Source organism: Schistocerca gregaria, chromosome 7 (genome assembly GCF_023897955.1).
Source record: "Schistocerca gregaria isolate iqSchGreg1 chromosome 7, iqSchGreg1.2, whole genome shotgun sequence".
NCBI lineage: Eukaryota > Metazoa > Arthropoda > Insecta > Orthoptera > Acrididae > Schistocerca > Schistocerca gregaria.
In genome coordinates this window covers 110,028,073-110,048,491 of record NC_064926.1, presented here as the reverse complement: position 1 = coordinate 110,048,491, position 20,419 = coordinate 110,028,073, and the positions used below count along the sequence as shown (strand labels likewise).

At 42.2% G+C, this 20,419-nt stretch overlaps 1 protein-coding gene across 4 annotated transcripts in view; it reads right to left on the bottom strand.

Moving 5' to 3' along the window:
• LOC126281679 (myogenesis-regulating glycosidase-like) overlaps window positions 1-20,419 on the bottom strand; it is a 210,356-nt gene that overhangs the window by 89,861 nt on the left and 100,076 nt on the right. The window contains exons 1-2 of one of the 4 annotated variants that reach the window (XM_049980846.1): window positions 16,687-16,929; window positions 12,633-12,774 (exon numbers count right to left, since the gene is read on the bottom strand). The exons of 2 other annotated variants lie outside the window; for them this stretch is intronic. Coding sequence is in view for 1 of the 2 variants with exons in the window: in XM_049980845.1 (XP_049836802.1) it covers window position 16,687 (1 nt within the window). In the remaining variant the exon portion in view is untranslated. Of the gene's footprint in view, window positions 1-12,632; window positions 12,775-16,686; window positions 16,968-20,419 lie in introns of those variants that run through there. One more of the 4 variants, XM_049980845.1, reaches the window with a different exon arrangement.

Here is a 20,419-nt window from a genome sequence, read left to right as displayed (position 1 = left end):
CACAACTGCAGAATTTGGGCTACCGGAAATCCTAAAACTGTCGTGGAAACTCCATTGCACGACGAGAAAGTCACGGTATGTGTTGGATTTACATCTACCGTTATCGGGCATTTTTTCTTCGAAGAAATGCGTGATTCTGGTTTTGTAACTGTTCCCGTGACGGGTGGGAGGTACGCCGATATCTTTCAGAATCGCATCATCCCCAGCCTGGCTGATAAACATCCGCTGGAACGTACCATGTTTATGCAGGATGGCGCTCCACCCCATATTGCTAAACGCGTGAAAGATCTCTTGCGCGCGTCGTTTGGTGATGATGGTGTGCTCAGCCGCCACTTTCGTCATGCTAGGCCTCCCAGGTCCCCAGACCTCAGTCCGTGCGATTATTGGCTTTGGGGTTACCTGAAGTCGCAAGTGTATCGTGTTCGACCGACATCTCTAGGGATGCTGAAAGACAACATCCGACGCCTCATCATAACTCTGGACATGCTTTACAGTGCTGTTCACGACATTATTCCTAGACTACAGCTATTGTTGAGGAATGATGGTGGACATATTGAGCATTTTCTGTAAAGAACATCATCTTCGCTTTGCTTTACTTAGTTATGCTAGTTATTGCTATTCTGATCAGATGAAGAGCCACCTGTCGGACGTTTTTTGATCTTTTGTATTTTTTTGTTCTAATAAAACCCCATGTCATTCCAACCATGTGCGTCAGTTTGTACCCATCTATCTACATTATTCCGATATTTATTCAGTTTTCAAACTTTTTGATCACCCGGTACTTTAACTTTTGAAAGGTCTGAATGTGCTCCAATGTAGTACTCTAACTACTTCCACTTGATCTACGGAACTGACAACAGATAGCTTATGAGTTACTGTTCTTTGTATCACGTGCGTTAATTTGTAAATCATCATGTTGAACTATTAACAGTTGACCTGATGAATTTTTCGTGTATTGTGATCACGAAATGGGCCTAGTTTTCACGTATCTTTTATGACTATTTGTTTGGTGATTTTTCTACCATTCTCGTAACGTTCTCAGTGTAACTTTACTGCACTTGATAAGGGTATTTTTTTGTTTGTACTTTAACTGAATATCGTAGGACAGTTTCCAGTTTATTTGAGATGTCTGTTCTTGAATAAACAGTATCCAACATTTCTCTGTCGTCTACATCAACTACAGACGTTCGAATGGAACCTTTGTTATTAAATTATTCATTTATCTTTCATTTTGTGTATATGCGTATTTTATTAATTCGTAATTCTAGCCAATGGATTGATTATTTTACTGCAGGGTCACACCTAAAGGTCATCGTTTGCAGAAAAGTAGTTCCGGATCATGAAAGCAGACGTGCGTGGCTCAATCCTCTGACTACATCTAGCCATTCTTCTTTAAACTTTGTCCAAGAAAGCCCAAGTACATAAACTAAGAGTGACTTCAGGCAAAGACGCAACGAGTTTGCTCGTGTGGGATGCTGATTGGAAGACCAACTGCACAAGCAGTAACCGATAGGTACTGTCGCAGAATCCATCATAAAATGTTCATCAATCGACCATTAAAATAAAATTATTTGCTTTTACTTATCGTGTGACTGAAATGTTTCATTAATAATTTCAGTTCCTTTGGTTTATAAAGTTATCTTCCGTGAGGAAGTTCCATTATGCAGAATATGTAACATTAAAAGATACCGTAGAATTAAACTATGTAACGTAATTGTCACTAAATTAATCGCAATTTCAGTTATGTAAAACATCGGTTTTGAAAACTCTTAGATATTATTTGTCTTCGAACAATCGTTTTTGGCCTAGTACCTTGGCTGTCACAATGGGTAATTGTACGAAGTGCAGCAGTTTTGACAGAATTGGGATCAGTGTAAGGAACGGCAGCATTATTTTCATCTGGGATGTAGATAATGCAACCCACTGAGGAATGATGCCATCTATTTATGGAGAGGCAGTGATCTCAGAACTTCTTGAGAATTCTTTGAGAAATGGTAATTGCTATTTTAAGTCAAGCAAAGGGCAAATTGATGTCACCTATGATTTAGACTCGTTGGGGAATGATCTCGGAGAAGAAGATCATGTAATCATAGTAGGAGGTGCAGGTAACAATTTGCAATGTAGCCTTAATTTCAGAACTGTGGGATGACCTCAGGGAGATTGCTGAGTACGGTCTTCACACTAGCATGAAACTGTATCAATCTTTGAGCAATATAATGGTCAAAAAGTGAAGCATTCTGTGAGACAGTTTTCTGCTGGGCTTGGAAAATCATTCAGGGAGAGTGATGTTCCAATATGTGGGTGATTGATGCACCACCACCCAGTCTGTCATATCACACATGGCACTGTATTACATCTGAATACTTCTGCTGAGAGGTCACTTGCATGACTAATTGCCAGAAGAACCATTGTGACCAAAGCAGAATCCATCCTAGCCCAGTGATTTCCAGTCTTTCACTATACATTCGGTCGCAGCTGCAAAATAAATATTATTACAGGTGTGCTTTTAATACTTTCCTGACGTAGTAACTGCTTCAATGGTTCACGGACATCGACAGTTGAACAGTTACTGGTATCACAAAATGCTGCAGCTTGAAGAAAACCAAAGATATTATACAAAATGCATTTAGTGTCTTTCCGTCAAAACGTAAGCAGCCTCATAAATAAAAAGGATGAACTTCACATATTTATTCAGGACAATAAATGAGCAGACGCAATTTCAGCAGACAGATGTATCTTGATGAACAAAAGCTGACTTCGTACAACTGTAGGACGAACAGAAGGAAAGGGGGAGTGGCTAAACATGAACAAAGTTGAAGTAATATAGCAATGGCGGCTCGAGCACACGTCCTACACTGCCAGCAACGAGATATGTAAAGATATTGATAGTACTTGTGCAACTTAAAGTACTTCATATTTAAAATATCTGTCAAAAATGCGCAACCTTCTCCAGCATAATACATTAACATGCAAATGTAATTCATACATTTAAAACGTCTGTCGAATATACAAAGGTTGTGATGTACAGTATTTCTGCATCTAAATCACCAACACAAAATGTTCATGTCAAGATTCACAGTATTATTTCCATATTTGTAATAATTGCCAAAAATACGCGATGTATCTAACTTACGATATTACACATGTAAACTAACTATTAAAAATACGCAAGCTTCAGCAACGACATACACACTGAATGTTTATGTCAATGTTGTTTCTACGTTCGTCAAAACGCAGTAGGGTTGTCACTTACAGTATTTACACAACAGTATTATTTATGAAAAATGTGTATTTATAGAACAAAATTACTGAGAGATGTGTGTTGTAACGTGTGAATTGTTTTTTACGTTAAACAGTTACAGCTGAGATTCAGCCACCAAGCAGAGCCGAGTCAGAAATAGTAGAAGCAGCAGCAGCAGCAGCAGCTAACCATTTGTACACAGATTGTATACAACGTTTGGTTTACTGATAGTTTCACTTAGTTCTGAGTAGAAGTGAACAGTGTCTCATTATTTAACTGTTTTAGTAGTGCTTTTTATTTTCATTGTAAGAGTTTCCATATATTCGATTGTCTGTGTCGAGTGGTTTCAGTTCCCTCCGCTAGGGTTTCATTACTTGTTGTTCAGACAACAATTGACTAGCGATGGACAAGGACTGTGCATGTTTTGTATGGATGTAGGTGGGATTGTCCAACGTCCGTAAAGACGGGCTAGCAGTGTTGGTCATGACCAACAGGCTGTTATGTCAGATGGCCACTTGTTACGACTTCTGCGGTACTTGTTATGGCCGTTTGCTACTTTTTACGACTTCTGCAGTACTCGTTAGCAGCAGACACAGTGGCTGCGCCAAAGACTGAGACGGCGTGGAGTTGTACAATTATTTATTGAGCTTTCTTTACAGTTTCTCCCTCGTAGTCGCTGCCCAGCCCTGCATATCCTTCCGCCTGGCTGCTGCTGAGTAGATTCTCGGACAATGTTCGCAACGCGCACCACCAGTGCTCAGCTGAAGCCAGGATGCCCTGTGGTTGAGATGAACTCGTCGCCGCACGGCAGCCCAGTATGGCACCCCCACGGAGCCGCGTCGCCGTGAGGTCAGCTGCCGACGCCTGCTGCACCGGCGGCCAGGAAGCCGTCAGTCGCGATGTCCGCGACCTCCCGTCATGGACGGACCATATGGCGTGCGGCCGGGTTGCCGTGGAGTCCGGGCGTCAGTTCCCGCCAGCGCCTGTGACCAAGACCGCGCTGCGGCCGGCCCTGCTGTAAGTTCTCGCTGTAGTTAGTCAGCCATGGTGCCAACCGAACCCCCAGAGCTGAAGTTGACATCTGGCGGCGAACGGATGACTCCTGCGAGCTGGAATAGACTTCCGGCTTCGTCACCTATGAGGATTGAACATTCGGACACGGACCACGTCCGTCCTCAGATCCGAACTGCTTCGTAATGGCTTCTCCGTTGCTGCCTGCGCTCCACTATTTATATCCGGCAGGAGGATGTTTCTTACCCTCGGTGGCAGCTTCTTGTTATTACTCCCGCAGTATACTGCAGCGTAACTTAGCGTGCTGGCCTCACTTCACTTACTCAGCACTCTCCAGGCTTCGCTCGGAGCCCGGTCTGGATGCATCCTTGCGTCAGCCGGCTGGTAGACTGCAACTGTCTGCAAGGCTATGTGTGCCGCGCCTACTTCGCAATGCCGCGATCACCGGCTGCCTCTGTTTCGCCATTCTCCACTGCGTGAAGCAACGCTTACTACATGTGGCAGCAATACGGCTTTCAGTTGCTTCCTTGATTGAGGTGACGTTTTGGCACCCGAGACGAATGCCTTGACACCTCTGGTGACTTTAGGGACGCCTGGATCCCTGATGCCATTGCGTCAGCCAGCTCGCAAGTCCAGTCAGCATTTACCTTATGTTGATTTGCGAACAGTGGCGGTGTCGTTAATCTTTGGGCTGAAGGTGAAAATGGCCGACGGCTCCACCGCTGCCCCTTATGTCTCACAAACAGGTCTGAGGTACTCCTGCTGTTGAAGGTACATCGGAGCCAGAGCAATACACCTCGCCTGTAGGGACTGTGTGCAATCTTTCTGAGAGGTGTGGACAAGCTCCAAGGGTGGAATTACTTGCCACCTGGAGCTCCAAACTTATGGACTTTACGGAGCCATTCACGAAAATAGTGGGCGTGCTGGGAAAGAACGCCAATGTCCACTCTGTTTGACTGCTTGGGGGAGCAGAGATGTCATCCCAGATGTGGAAGAGGCTCTACGGGGCTCCGAATCAGGGCACTAGTTGTACCCGCCTGCAAATCGTGGTCCGTGTTGGCCTGATTGACTGTTGCCGCATGGGTTCAGACGACATCCTAGGTTCCAACAGCGCCTGGTTGTTTTTTCCGTAGACAACAAACCTCGTCCGTAGTCCAGAAGCACAGCAATCGTTTTGCAGCATCGTTTCCGGAACTCATTACGGTCCACTGGTTTGGAACAGAGCAGAAGACCCAAACCAGACACGCACATGATTCTGAAACGCTATCTGAAGCAAATTTGTTGACCTCACCTATCGGGCAGGGAATTGTACGATTTTCCATTTCTTATGTCAGGTAGGCACAACACGCAGGAAACGTCTACTAGGATAGCAGAGTACATGTGACATGCCCACAGGGAGTTTTAGGGTAGAGAAATCCCTCCAAATGTCCGATAAGACGACTCCTGAGTCCAGACAGAGTAGCATTCGTTAGAATATGTCGAGAAGTAAAATATATTATATAGTATAATATAGTATTACACAAGATGGGACCTGGGTAAACTGAAAGAACCAGAGGCTTAAAGAGCTTCAGGGAGAGCATTAGGGAACGATTGACAAGAATGGGGGAGAGAATAGCAGTAGTAGAAGAATGGACAGCTTTGAGAGATGAAATAGTGAAGGTAGCAGAGGATCAAGTGGTAAAAAGACAAGGGTTAGTAGATATCCTTGGGTAACAGAAGAGATACTGAATTTAATTGATGAAAGGAGAAAATACAAAAATTCTGTAAGTGAAGCAGGCAAAAAGGAATACAAACGTCTAAAAAATGAGGAAGTGTAAAATGGCTAAGCAGGGATGGCTAAAGGACAAATGTAAGTATGTAAAGGCGCATATCACTAGGGGCAAGATAGATACTGCGTACAGGAAATTTAAAGAGACCTTTGGAGAAAAGAGAAACACTTGCATGAATATCAAGAGCTCAGATGGAAACCCAGTACTAAGCAAAGAAGGAAAAGCAGAAAGGTGGAAGGAGTATATAGAGGGTCTATACAAGGGCGATGTTCTTGAGGACAATACAGAAATGGAAGAGGATGTAGATGAAGATGAAATACGAGATAAGATGTTGCGTGAAGAGTTTGACAGAGCACTGAAAGACCTAAATCGAAACAAGACCCCAGGATAAGACAACATTCCATTAGAATTAATAACAGCCTTGGGAGAGCCAGGCCTAACAAAACTCTACAATCTAGTGAGCAAGATGCATGAGACAGGCGAAATATCCTCAGACTTCAAGAAGAATATAATAATTCCAATACCAAAGAAAGCAGGTGTTGACAGATGTGAAAATTACCGAACTATTAGTTTAATAAGCCACGGCTGCAAAATACTAACACGAATTCTTTACAGACGAATGGAAAAACTGATAGAAGTTGACCTCGGGAAAGATCAATTTGGATTCCGTAGAAATGTTGGAACACGTGAGGCAATACTGACCCTACGACGTATCTTAGAAAATATATTAAGGAAAGGAAAACCTACATTTCTAGCATTTGTAGACTTAGATAAAGCTTTTAACAATGTTGAATGCAATACTCTCTTTCAAATGCTGAATGTAGCAGGGGTAAAATACAGGGAGCGAAAGGCTATTTACAATTTGTACAGAAACCAGATGGCAGTAATAAGAGTCGAGGGACATGAAAGGGAAGCAGTGGTTGGTAAGGGAGGGAGAGAGGATGTAGCTTATCCCCGATGTTATTCAATCTGTATGATGAGCAACAGTAAAGGAAACAAAAGAAAAATTCGGAGTAGGAATTAAAATCCATGGAGAAGAAATTAAAATTTGAGGTCCGCCTATGACATTGTAAGTCTGTCAGAGACAGCAAAGGACCTGGAAGAGCAGCTTAACGGAATGGTCTGTATCTTGAAAGGAGGATATAAGATGAACATCAACAGAAGCAAAACGAGGATAATGGAATGTTGTCGAAATAAATCGGGTTACGCTGAGGGAATTAGTTTAGGAAATGAGACGCTTAAAGCAGTAAATGAGTTTTGCTATTTGAGGATCAAAATAACTGATGATGGTGGAAGTAGAGAGGACGTAAAATGTAGACTGACAATGGCAAGGAAAGCGTTTCTGAAGAAGAGAAATTTCTTAACATCGAGTGTAGATTTAAGTGTCAGGGAGTCGTTTCTGAAAGTATTTGTATGGAGTGTAGCCAAGTATGGAAGTGAAACGTGGCGATAAATAGTTTAGACATGAAGAGAATAGAAGCTTTCGAAATGTTGTGCTACAGAAGAATGCTGAAGATTAGATGGGTACATCACATAACTAATGAGGAGGTATTGAATAGAATTGGAGAAAAGAGAAATTTGTGGCACAATTTGACTAGGAGAAGGGATCGGTTGGTAGGGCATATTCAGAGGCATCAAGGGATCACCAGTTTAGTACTGCAGGGCATCGTGGAGGGTAATAATCGTAGAGGGAGACCAAGAGATGAATACACTAAGCAGATTCAGAAGGATGTAGGTTGCAGTAGGTACTGGGAAATGAAGAAGCTTGCACAGGATAGAGTAGCATGGAGAGCTGCAGCAAACCAGTCTCAGGACTGAAGACCACAACAACAACTACATGTATGGTATATAATAAAACATTAGTTAACTGCAGGAGTGTCTGTACAAAGGTCCTAGAAGTAATCTCCATAACAGGAGGAATGCCTAATTAGTACCAGGGAAAAATAGCTGCCTGAAAACAGATGCCAATAACAATGAAATTGTAAGTTCTTAACAGGATGTATATCGCAAAAATAGTTTTAGCACTGGTGGTACATGTGTGTTTAGAGCAATAAAAATAGTCTAGTGAAATTAGAACAAATTTCGAACGCAATATAGTTTGGGTGAAGAAAAGTGTTAAAGGTAAATCAACCATAGTCTATTTCTATAGACCATGTGTCCTCTCGCTGAGAAGTTGAGACTTGGAGAATATTTCGCATAAACTTCCTGGGGATGAGAATATTTCGCATAAACTTCCTGGGGATGTTATACTTTTAAGTGAAGATTTTAACTTACCCACAATAGATGGGAGACCCAAGTGTTTAGGCAGCGAAGAAATTGTTGTAAGTCCTTCAGCCGAAAATTATCTTGAGCAGTTAACTAGAGAACCGTCTCGTGAGGATAACATCTTAAACCTGCTGGTGATAAACATACACGAAGCTTTCGAGTGGGGATAGAACCGAGGATCAGAGCTCATAAGGCCGTTATATCACTAAATACGGTTGGAAATAGGACTACAAAAGAAAGAAAATGCAGGAAAATCTTTCTGCTTCGCAAGAACGCCAAGTGACAGTGCTAATATTACCTAAGCGGTCACCAGTAATTTCGTCTCCAGCACTAACGACATTGAGTATTAACGGTTAAAGGTCAGTTTAGACAGGTATATGCCGATCAAAGTTGTGAGGCGTGGAAAAGATCGGCCATCGCCAATCGGAGATGATGGAAAACTGCAAAGCAAAGAGAGCTTTCATAAAATTTGAAACGTAGCCAGACAGTCTCACGGACAGACATAAATTAATCGAACGCAAAATTAGCGTAAGCAAATGCATGTCTGAAGCATTCCAACAATTAGAAAGTAAAATTTTGTCATCCTGTTTCACAGAAAATCCTAAGAAGTTCTGTCTTATGTTAAATCAGTAAACGGAACGAGGCCATCTATACACTCTGTGAATGGATTAGATTAGATCAGATTAGATTAATTATTCATTCCATAGACCCATAAAAGAGGGAATCCTACTGGGTGTGGAACATGTCAGATAAACACATTACAAAAATGTAATTAGAAAAACTTGAGTTTCATTAATTTTAATGATCTTCAGTCAACAAATAGTACAACTATATACATGAATTAAATTTAAACTTCTAATATTTACAGGTTTAATACATCTGCTTACATTAAATCCATCATTCAGGCATTTGCTAGTTTCTTGGTTATGACAACCAATTATTGTCAAAAATTAAAGTAAATTATTCATTTCAGTGACCCTCAGTTAAGAACAGTCAGATTATGTACAAGATATAGAATAAAACTTCCACTATTTATAGAATTAAGACTTACATCTACTTTCCATACATCCATCATTCACACAGTAGGTAGGTACTTGGCTGTTACAACCAAGTATCGTCAAAAATTAAAGTATAATAAATTTTCATTAAAATGGTCTACTCCACTTGTTGAGTAACTCATGGATGGAATAGAAGGCGTTGGCCACTAAAACGTCTTTTAAATTATGTTTAAATAGTGCCTTGTCTGAAACTAAACTCTTAATGATTGCTGGTAACTTATTGAAAATATGGGTTCCTGAATACTGGACTCCTTTCTGGGCAAGAATAAGTGATTTTAAATCTTTATGTATATTGTTCTTATTGCTAATATTGATACTGTGTACTAATACTAAAATGTGGACCTTCACCGCCGGAAATGTCATGTCCATTACGATTATCCGGGCTGTTATGCCGTGGTCGGTTGATGAATTTTGTCTAAATTCCCAACGTGTCCTCCCCGTCTGCGGGAGACATCTTCAAGGGGGTCCGTAGCTCGATGGAAGGTCCAACACACCCACTGGCTCGCTACTGACTGCCGCTAAATTCCGTGTCCGCGCGCTCCCGAGCCGCGGCGTGACGTCACGTGTTTTGAAAACGTCAGTGCAATTGGCCGCTGTCCGCTACCATCGATCGCCGTTGCCATCACCCAGTAGTGGATGGGTGGTACACATCTTCTTTAACATCGGCATTTATATACCGTTTAATTTCACGCCCTCCTCCTTTCGACTGAAATTATTAGGGTGTTTAGCGACTTCGATTGCCTCCCTGTAGAGCCATTCGTAATATCCGCTTGTGGCAGCTACTACTTGCATCTCCTCAAAACGAATATGGTGGTTCCCTGGCTGGAACGCATGCTGATCATTCCGCTTCTCCTCTTCTACAATTGCCCTTGTGCTCTGCCAAACGTTTTGAAACAGTTCTTTTAGTGGTACCCACATAAACATGTCCACAGCTGCATACGATGCTATACACTCCAGCTTTTTCCAGTGGTTTGCGAGCGTCCTTGGCAGGCTTAAGGTATTCCTGTATCTTCCTGGTGGGCTTGTAAATTACGGTAATATTCCGCTCCGTCAAGATCCTCCCTATTCTTTCCGTTACATTTTTAACAAACGGCAGGAGAACCTTAGATTTTGCAGTAGCCTTTACGTCACTATGATTTCTGCGTAGCTGTCTCGACTTACATTTTATTTCGGTGCAGGAATATCCGTTCTTCATTAGTGCATTGTGGAGATGTTCCATCTCCGAGTCGAGCAACTCAAAGTTCAGAAATATTTCTAGCTCTGTCCGCTAACGTCTTGATAACACCTCGCTTCTGTTGTGGAAATAACGGTCCGTGTGCGTGGGTTTGCGGTATACTGAGTGTCCCAAACTACCATTTTCGTTTCTAAAAACAAGAACATCAAGGAAATGTAATTTGCCGTCTACCTTCTCCTCCATTGTAAACTGAATTCTCGAGTTTATGCTATTCAGATCTATATCTACATCTACATGACTACTCTGCAATTCACATTTAAGTGCTTGGCAGAGGGTTCATCGAACCACAATCATACTATCTCTCTACTATTCCACTCCCGAACTGCGAGCGGGAAAAACGAACACCTAAACTTTTCTGTTCGAGCTCTGATTTCTCTTATTTTATTTTGATGATCATTCCTACCTATGTAGGTTGGGCTCAACAAAATATTTTCTCATTCGGAAGAGAAAGTTGGTGACTGAAATTTCGTAAAAAGGTCTCGCCGCGACGAAAAACGTCTATGCTGTAATGACTTCCATCCCAACTCGTGTATCATATCTGCCACACTCTCTCCCCTATAACGTGATAATACAAAACGAGCTGCCCTTTTTTGCACCCTTTCGATGTCCTCCGTCAATCCCACCTGGTAAGGATCCCACACCGCGCAGCAATATTCTAACAGAGGACGAACGAGTGTAGTGTAAACTGTCTCTTTAGTGGACTTGTTGCATCTTCTAAGTGTCCTGCCAATGAAACGCAACCTTTGGCTCGCCTTCCCGACAATATTATCTATGTGGTCCTTCCAACTGAAATTGTTCGTAATTTTAACACCCAGGTACTTAGTTGAATTGACAGCCTTGAGAATTGTACTATTTATCGATATGTTCGTGGAACCGGCTTAGTTCCTCCCTGCCATGTCTCCAGAGCACAAATGTGTCATCCACGTATGGGAACCATACATTTGGTTTTTTACTGGCAGTACCTAAGGCCTGTTCTTCGAATTTCTCCATAAAGAAGTTTGCAATTACGGGTCTTAGGGGGCTTCCTATAGCCACGCCATCCGTTTGCTCATAAAACTGTTCATTCCACTTGAAGTATGTGGTCGCCAAACAACACTTAAACAGTTCTGAAATATCGGCAGGAAAAATTCGATCCAGCTGTTCCAATACATCATTAAGTGGAACTATGGTAAACAGTGATACCACATCGAAGCTGACCAATATGTTCTCCGGCGGGACCACTCAGCCACTCAATATGCTGATGAAATGTGTCGACTTCTTTATATAAGAGCCCGATCGGTCCACATGTGGTTTTAACAGCGTAGTGAAAAACTTGGTTAACGAGTAGGTGGGCGAACCAATGGCACTTAGTATCTTCTTTATGAATTTTGGGCGATCCATAAAGCCTCGGTGGTAGCGCAACCGAACTGCAGAGACCTTTCTGTACACTCTCCTCAATGGAGGACATTTTTATTAACCGCGTCACAGTCCTAAGAACGTTGTTAGTGGAGTCTTTATTCAGCTTCCTATATGCTTGCGGATCCAGTAGATCAGTAATTTTACTCTGATAGTCGGCCACATCCATAACTACCGTTGCGCTTCCTTTGTCAGCTGGAAGAATCAAAACACTATCGTCGTCATTCAGGAGTTTTAAAGCTCTTCTCTCACCCACAGTTATATTACTCTTGGACGGTTTTGCATTGGCTAATATTCTCACTGTTTCTAAACGGATTTCTTCAGCTGTTACAGAATCTACACTGCCAACTCCTGCTTCTACACTGGCTATAATTTCTTCCGTGGGCACAAAACGCGGACTAACAGCAAAATTTCCTCCCTTGGCAAGCACAGATGTCTCATCGTCAGATAACGAACGTTTGGATAAATTGATAATGGTCCGGGAAGCGTCTAAATGCCGAACACTCTTGTTAGGCAACAAATTATCAAACTTCTTCTTCTGCCTATTAGACGTTGTCAACATAGCCTTCCCCATGGTATCATGCAGTATTATATCAATTTTATCCCAGTCACCGCTGCACAGTTTATTACTGATAGTAATATGATAGACATTAACTTACAATTTGTGCTTGCCAAGTCCCGTCGGTTTTGCTGAATATGCCCTCGTAGTAAGGCCTCCTCAGTCCGTTTGAAAATGCGCTGTGCCTTCCCGAATAGAACAGTCGTTTTATCTTCAGAAACTTCGGTATAACGCCGACGGCTCTGCAACGAGACAGGAATGTGAGGGAACACAAACATTATCCTTCCAGGCGTCGCACTTCCCTTGACATCTCCTCCCTGTAGAGGCGTCTGATACTAAAATGTGGACATTCACGACCGGAAATGTTATGTCCATTACTATTATCCGGGCTGTTATGCCGCGGTCTCAGGGACGTATCATAGTTTTTACTATCGTTCCACCGGGCGCAGCTATTCAGATTGATACATGTCGAAATTTTCTGTAAATTACTTTTCAACAATATGCAGTATTGGCACCTTCTCGTTTATAGCTTCCCTTCTCCGTAAGCTTTTCATTGTTGTGTGATTCTGTAAATCACTTATCAACAATTGGCAGCACTAGCGCCTTCTCGTTATAGCTTCCTTTCTCTGTATGCCTTTCGTTGTTGTATGATTCAGTATCGACGCTAATGCTCGCTTGATGAGATATGAGCCAATTATATTGTTCGAAGAGGATAACATTATTCAAAATTTATCTGGACAATAGGTGCAGCCAAAGCAGCCTTTGTGATGCTGTAATTGCCTCATAGATTACGATATTTGTCTATTGTAGTTTTGTATTCCATTGAGCATTTTGAGAGCGTCAAAGCTTCATTTCAGAGTGAGAGAGGGATAAAATCAATAGATCTTATTGAATTGAAAACCTTCATCAGTCTCTCGTTTTTAACTGTTGTAAACAAAAGTAACAGATAAAGCCTGGAAGATCTGTGTGGAATTGATGGGGATGGAACTGAAAAATTTCACCTCGCAAATGGACATAAAACGTTTCAAATTTATTGTGGGGTGCCTTATATTTTACTGCCGCGCTAGGTGTGATGAAAGGAGACAATTAGACAAGCTAACAGAAATTCGGGAAATATTTACTGTGTTTGTACCCAACTACTAGAAATCTTATACCCTCGAATCTTATACCCACGCAGAAAATGTTACAGTAGACAAGAAGCAGGAAGGATTCTGTGGAAGGTGCAGTTTTCGCCAGTATGTACCTATGACAACAAACAAGTATTGATTTAAAATCTATGCTTTTGTGGATTCTTAAGTATTTTACCTGTACAATTTGGAAATATAAGACGTGTTGCAACCAGAAGGATTTTCCAACTGAGCAATAAACATTTTGATGTTGTTCTGTGACTATGTAACCTATATATCAGTCAGGTCGAAATGTGAAAGCCGACAACTGGTTTACTAGTATTGGAATGATAATAGAGCTACACTCCTGGAAATTGAAACACGAACACCAGTCCCAAACATGCTCAATGGGGGACAGATCCGGAGATCTTGCTGGCCAGGGTAGTTGACTTACACCTTCTAGAGCACGTTGGGTGGCACGGGATACATGCGGACGTGCATTGTCCTGTTGCAACAGCAAGTTCCCTTGTCGGTCTAGGAATGGTAGAACGATGGGTTCGATGACGGTTTGGATGTACCGTGCACTATTCAGTGTCCCCTCGACGATCATCAGAGGTGTACGACCAGTGTAGGAGATCGCTCCCCACACCATGATGCCGGGTGTTGACCCTGTGTGCCTCGGTCGTATGCAGTCCTGATTGTGGCGCTCACCTGCACGGCGCCAAACACGCATACGACCATAATGGGCACCAAGGCAGAAGCGACTCTCATTGCTGAAGACGACAAGTCTCCATTCGTCCCTCCATTCACGCCTGTCGCGACACCACTGGAGGCGGGCTGCACGATGTTGGGGCGTGAGCGGAAGACGGGCTAACGGTGTGCGGGACCGTAGCCCAGCTTCATGGAGACGGTTGCGAATGGTCCTCGCCGATACCCCAGGAGCAACAGTGTCCCTAATTTGCTGGGAAGTGGCGGTGCGGTCCCCTACGGCACTGCGTAGGATCCTACGGTCTTGGCGTGCATCCGTGCGTCGCTGCGGTCCGGTCCCAGGTCGACGGGCACGTGCACCTTCCGCCGACCACTGGCGACAACATCGATGTACTGTGGAGACCTCACGCCCCACGTGTTGAGCAATTCGGCGGTACGTCCACCCGGCCTCCCGCATGCCCACTATACGCCCTCGCTCAAAGTCCGTCAACTGCACATACGGTTCACGTCCACGCTGTCGCCGCATGCTAACAGTGTTAAAGACTGCGATGGAGCTCCGTATGCCACGGCAAACTGGCTGACACTGACGGTGGCGGTGCACAAATGCTGCGCAGCTAGCGCCATTCGACGGCCAACACCGCGGTTCCTGGTGTGTCCGCTGTGCCGTGCGTGTGATCATTGCTTGTACAGCTCTCTCGCAGTGTCCGGAGAAAGTATGGTGGGTCTGACACACCGGTGTCAATGTGTTCTTTTTTCCATTTCCAGGAGTGTATGAAGGGAGAATTTTTCTTTTGTTGGCACGATGAAGTAAAATAAGCGTGAGTATTCTCTAGAGTTTGCTATCAGTAAATGAAGGGCTGCCCACAGTTCGTGTTTTGGCTTCCACAAGACTGAACTCTAGTTTCCTCTATACCTAAAAAGGGGAAGTGTGTGATCCTGGCATCACGTTTGCATGAAGATAATTCGATATATGCTGGCACTGTAGATAAACGGAAGCCATCCATCGTAAATTTTACAATAGCGTTAAGTGTGGTATTTTCACAGCGGATAAGCTGAATGCTTTGTACAACGCTGCAAGACATGTGCGCCGTTTGTCAGTGGTTATATTTTTGTAATGATCAATACGGTTGGAATCTATGCACAAGTGATTTATTGTGGCAACAGTAAGAATTGAACCAGAAGGAAGTGGTTCCTGAATCAGCTATTTTATACATTGTTGATTTCTTAACTATTTTCTGCAGAATTATTCAAATTTTGTACAAAGAACTCCTGAACTATGACATATCTATCAAGAACTCTGAAAAAATATACATTTCTGAAAAAGGGTGCCAGCTTCTCAGTAAGTGAAAAGATTTTTTTCCTTAAATTGCTACAATCTCGTAAGCTATTAACTGCACAAAAAAATGTTACGTGGATGTTCGGTACAACTCCTGGAGTTCTGTGCAGAACTGTGCCCACAACTCTTGTACTTAATTACATTATGCAGAAATTGACAAACAATGTTTTCGATACGAAACTTTTTTCGAGTATAATTGTTTTCTTCGTTACATTCTGCAGAACCATTGAAATTTTGTGCAAAGAACTCTAGACCTTTGGCATATCTAACAAGAACTGTCAAAAAAATGTATATTTCTCGAAAAAGGGGTGCTAACTTCACAAGACTTTTGCCCTACGGCTAGATGCCTTGGCAACTCCGCGTGCTAGGTGCTCGTTTTCCGGGACAGGCAGAGAATTCCCAAATGTCAGCTCGCATTTGTGCTATCAGTTCCATTTCTCTCCGCCAGATGACAGAGCCACGGCGGCTGCTTTGTGCTGCCACCACAGGCCGAGTGAGAAACTACCACAGCCGCGTAACAGCTGCCGACGCAGACGCCACCGTTCTACTTTTAAAACATCGTACATTCTTCCGACATGCTGAAGAATCAGTAGCACTGCATTTATTTTAGTTTGTAAGTCTTTCTCCCTCTGTAAGCTTGCTTTAAAAGTAATTGCCTTTCATCTAGAAGTTTGGTTTCCAAGTTGTTATCTTCATTTACGTGCCTTATAAACTTTACAACATGCGTTTTATGCGTTAGATTTCGCGGAAATATTTGCTCTGGAAACAAACAGAACCTACGCCGCTTTTTTCAGTTACCATGAATTCTGTTGTAGTCTACTTGATATTTTAAAAACTGCGAGACGCGCCACACAGACAGTGGCGTATTATTTGTTGACGTACTTTCGCCTGCACACAATGTTACGAGATTTCAAGCCCTCCGATGTTACAAACATGCAGTGTTAGTTCATAAAGTCTCCTAGGAGTTATTAGTGTTTATTATGTACCACAGCATGTAAACTTACTTGAACAGCTCCACGTACAGCACCGCAGCAAGTTCTGTGACAGTCACCAGAAAAACACTTCAAGCTCGAAACATTGCTTGCAGAATTGGCATTTATTAGTAGATCACTGTGTTAACTCACTCCTGTGGCTATTAATCACGCACTTGACGGGTTTTCACCTCGAAGATCTGCAATTAATTCGCTGTACTACGAGAGAGCACTCACTGCACGTCTGCACGGTTCCGCTGGAAGAGCGGACCTTGACTACACGGTGCATCAATGTGAAAAGCATTACATGGTAGACGGAACCACGTTTTTTGTTATGCCTGGTCGAAGGTCGTGTGCGGATATGACGTCATCCAGTAGAACGCCTGTTAGAAACATGCACCGAGCCACAAATGTTAAGACGGTGGACGCTGTATTAGGATCCTGGAGGGCTTCACCTGGACTTACGAGGGTTTATGGTAGTAACCTAAGGTGCTGTGACTATTCATACGATCTTGCACGAAATAGCAAAGTGACGTTAGGAATGACTGCTGCAAAAACCCACTTCTCTCTGACTGTCTCACTAATAAACGAACTGAAATCGGAGTAATGTACGGAGACGAACCTAGGCCTTCCCCACTGAAGCACATGTCGTGGTCTGTACTGTCATTCACTGCATCTTGAGTAATTTGACTGGAATGAGCGTCTGGTGACCATGTTAGGAGCGGCTGTTCTAATGAATTCTGCTACTAAGGTCTCACAATGGTAACTTCTGGAATGCAAAAATACAATGCCCCCCACATACTTTCAGTAGCCATGCATAATGAAAACAATTACGAAAGAAATGTTTCCAGGCCTAAATTTAAAGGTGGGTCTGTCATTGCAGCAAAAGATGCAGTTGAGTCGTTTCATTCTTGGGAGCTCAAACCACCATGCAAGGGGAAGAAAGAGTCATAGGTTTCTGGTATAGGGTATTCTAAAATACTATCGAGACCTAAATATTTATTTGTTACATTAAAAATCTATACACTTTTACAAGAAGAAAAATTGGAACAGCTCACCAAAATCCTTGATGAATAGAAATAATTAATTTTAAATCTACAAGAAACAAGATTCAAAGACGTACACATTATGAGCATCGTGAATTGTAGGATTTATAAATTCCAAGCGTAAAACTTGTAAAGAATGGCATGCTGCTCTTTGCGACAGCTTTCGGTATGAACAACAGAATTATTCATACCGTGAAGAAATTTGCATCTCCGTAAGGATTTCCCCTGCTAATGATGAGGCGTGGAAAGCAAACACACACATTAATTGTTGGTTGTACAGTAAGAAAGTAGAAGATTTCTGGGAACTACTAGAATCTGGAGTACCACAAAATTTCAGATCATAATACTAAAATTGTAGGGACAGACTTAGGTACACAAATTTGCGAAGAGAAATATTTTAACCAAATAACTGCGGACTTTTCAGCACACAAACGAACAAATGGAAGAACTGTGCCTACCCTGCTAAAAGAAACTGATGTCTTCAAATTACAAGTGGTTGCCCCGGAAACAGAAATCCCTGAAATGGCCGAACTGGGGTATTCCAAATAGGCCATGTGGCGATATCAATGTAAAATCAGAAAATCATTATGAATATGAAGGATAAAATAGCGATAAATATCGAAACAGACCACAGTTTGACATTTGTCAAGCTAAATTTCATGTCTCCAAATCGGTTAAACATTATGAAAAAAGGATAAAAGATTCTGTTTAGAAATTATAACAACCAATGGAGAACTTCACTTACAACGCCGACAAGTAGTTGCCCGAACGTGGGAAGAAACGGAGGTCAGAACGATTAGAATTGCTGAAGAAACAGCTGTGACAAGGAGAAGCACGGATGGCGGAAATCTCAGACAAAATTGAAGAATGCATGACAAGAGTGGTATCGAACAAGGAAGAAAACTCGTTTTCACAATTTCAGGATGTTCGACGACAAACAGCAAAGATGTAATATAGGTCAATTGTGTCAAACAGAAAAATATTTTCAGAAAATGAATTTCATCCATAGTGGATGCTGTTGAACTTCATGACTTTTCCTCTCTTGGGTGTATAAAAATTTCCGCTACCAGACACAATAAAAGGTTATTTATTTGTCACATGACCGGTTTCGGGCTTGCGCCCATCTTCAGGTGTTCATACATTCATGTACATGTTTATATGCTTTAGATCACTGTATAAATACAAAAAGATTATTTGCTGGTGTCTAATCAGATAAAAGTGGGACAGCTGAAAGTGGCAAGGCAGCATTTGTCGAAAATATATTTCTGTACTTACATAAAGATGAAGCATCATTATGTCAGTACAGATCTTTATGCAAGTACAGATATATATTTTCGACAAATGCTGCCTTGCCACTTACAGTTATCCCACTTGTATCTGTTTAGTCACCAGCAAATAGTTTTTTTGTATTCATACAATGATCTCTGAGGGATGAAGTAGTGAAGGCAGCAGAGGATAAAGTAGGTAAAAAGACGAGGGCTGCTAGAAATCCTTGGGTAACAGAAGAAATATTGAATTTAATTGATGAAAGGAGAAAATATAAAAATGCAGTAAATGAAGCAGGCAAAAAGGAATACAAACGTCTCGAAAATGAGATAGACAGGAAGTGCAAAATGGCTAAGCAGGGATAGCTAGAGGACAAATGTAAGGATGTAGAAGCTTATCTCACCAGGGGTAAGATAGATACTGCCTACAGGAAAATTAGAGAGACCTTTGGAGAGAAGAGAACCACGTGTATGAATATCAAGAGCTCAGATGGCAACCCAGTTCTAAGCAAAGAAGGGAAGGCAGAAAGGTGGAAGGAGTATATAGAAGGTTTATACAAGGGCGATGTACTTGAGGACAATATTATGGAAATGGAAGAGGATGTAGATGAAGAGGAAATGGGAGATACGATACTGCGTGAAGAGTTTGACAGAGCACTGAAAGACCTGAGTCGAAACAAGGCCCCGGAGTAGACAACATTCCATTAGAACTACTGACGGCCTTGGGAAAGCCAGTCCTGACAAAACTCTACCAGCTGGTGAGCAAGATGTATGAGACAGGCGAAATACCTTCAGACTTAAAGAGGAATATAATAATTCCAATCCCAAAGAAAGTGGGTGCTGACAGATGTGAAAATTACCGAACTATCAGTTTAATAAGTCACAGCTGCAAAATACTAACGCGAATTCTTTACAGACGAATGGAAAAACTGGTAGATGCGGACTTCGGGGAGGATCAGTTTGGATTCCGTAGAAATGTTGGAACACGTGAGGCAATACTGACCTTGCGACTTATCTTAGAAGAAAGATTAAGAAAAGGCAAACCTACGTTCTAGCATTTGTAGACTTAGAGAAAGCTTTTGACAATGTTGACTGGAATATTCTCTTTCAAATTCTAAAGGTGGCAGGGGTAAAATACAGGGAGCGAAAGGCTATTTACAATTTGTACAGAAACCAGATGGCAGTCATAAGAGTCGAGGGGCATGAAAGGGAAGCAGTGGTTGGGAAAGGAGTGAGACAGGGTTGTAGCCTCTTCCCGATGTTATTCAATCTGTATATTGAGCAAGCAGTAAAGGAAACAAAAGAAAAATTTGGAGTAGGTATTAAAATTCATGGAGAAGAACTAAAAACTTTGAGGTTCGCCGATGACATTGTAATTCTGTCAGAGACAGCAAAGGACCTGGAAGAGCAGTTGAACGGAATGGACAGCGTCTTGAAAGGAGGATATAAGATGAA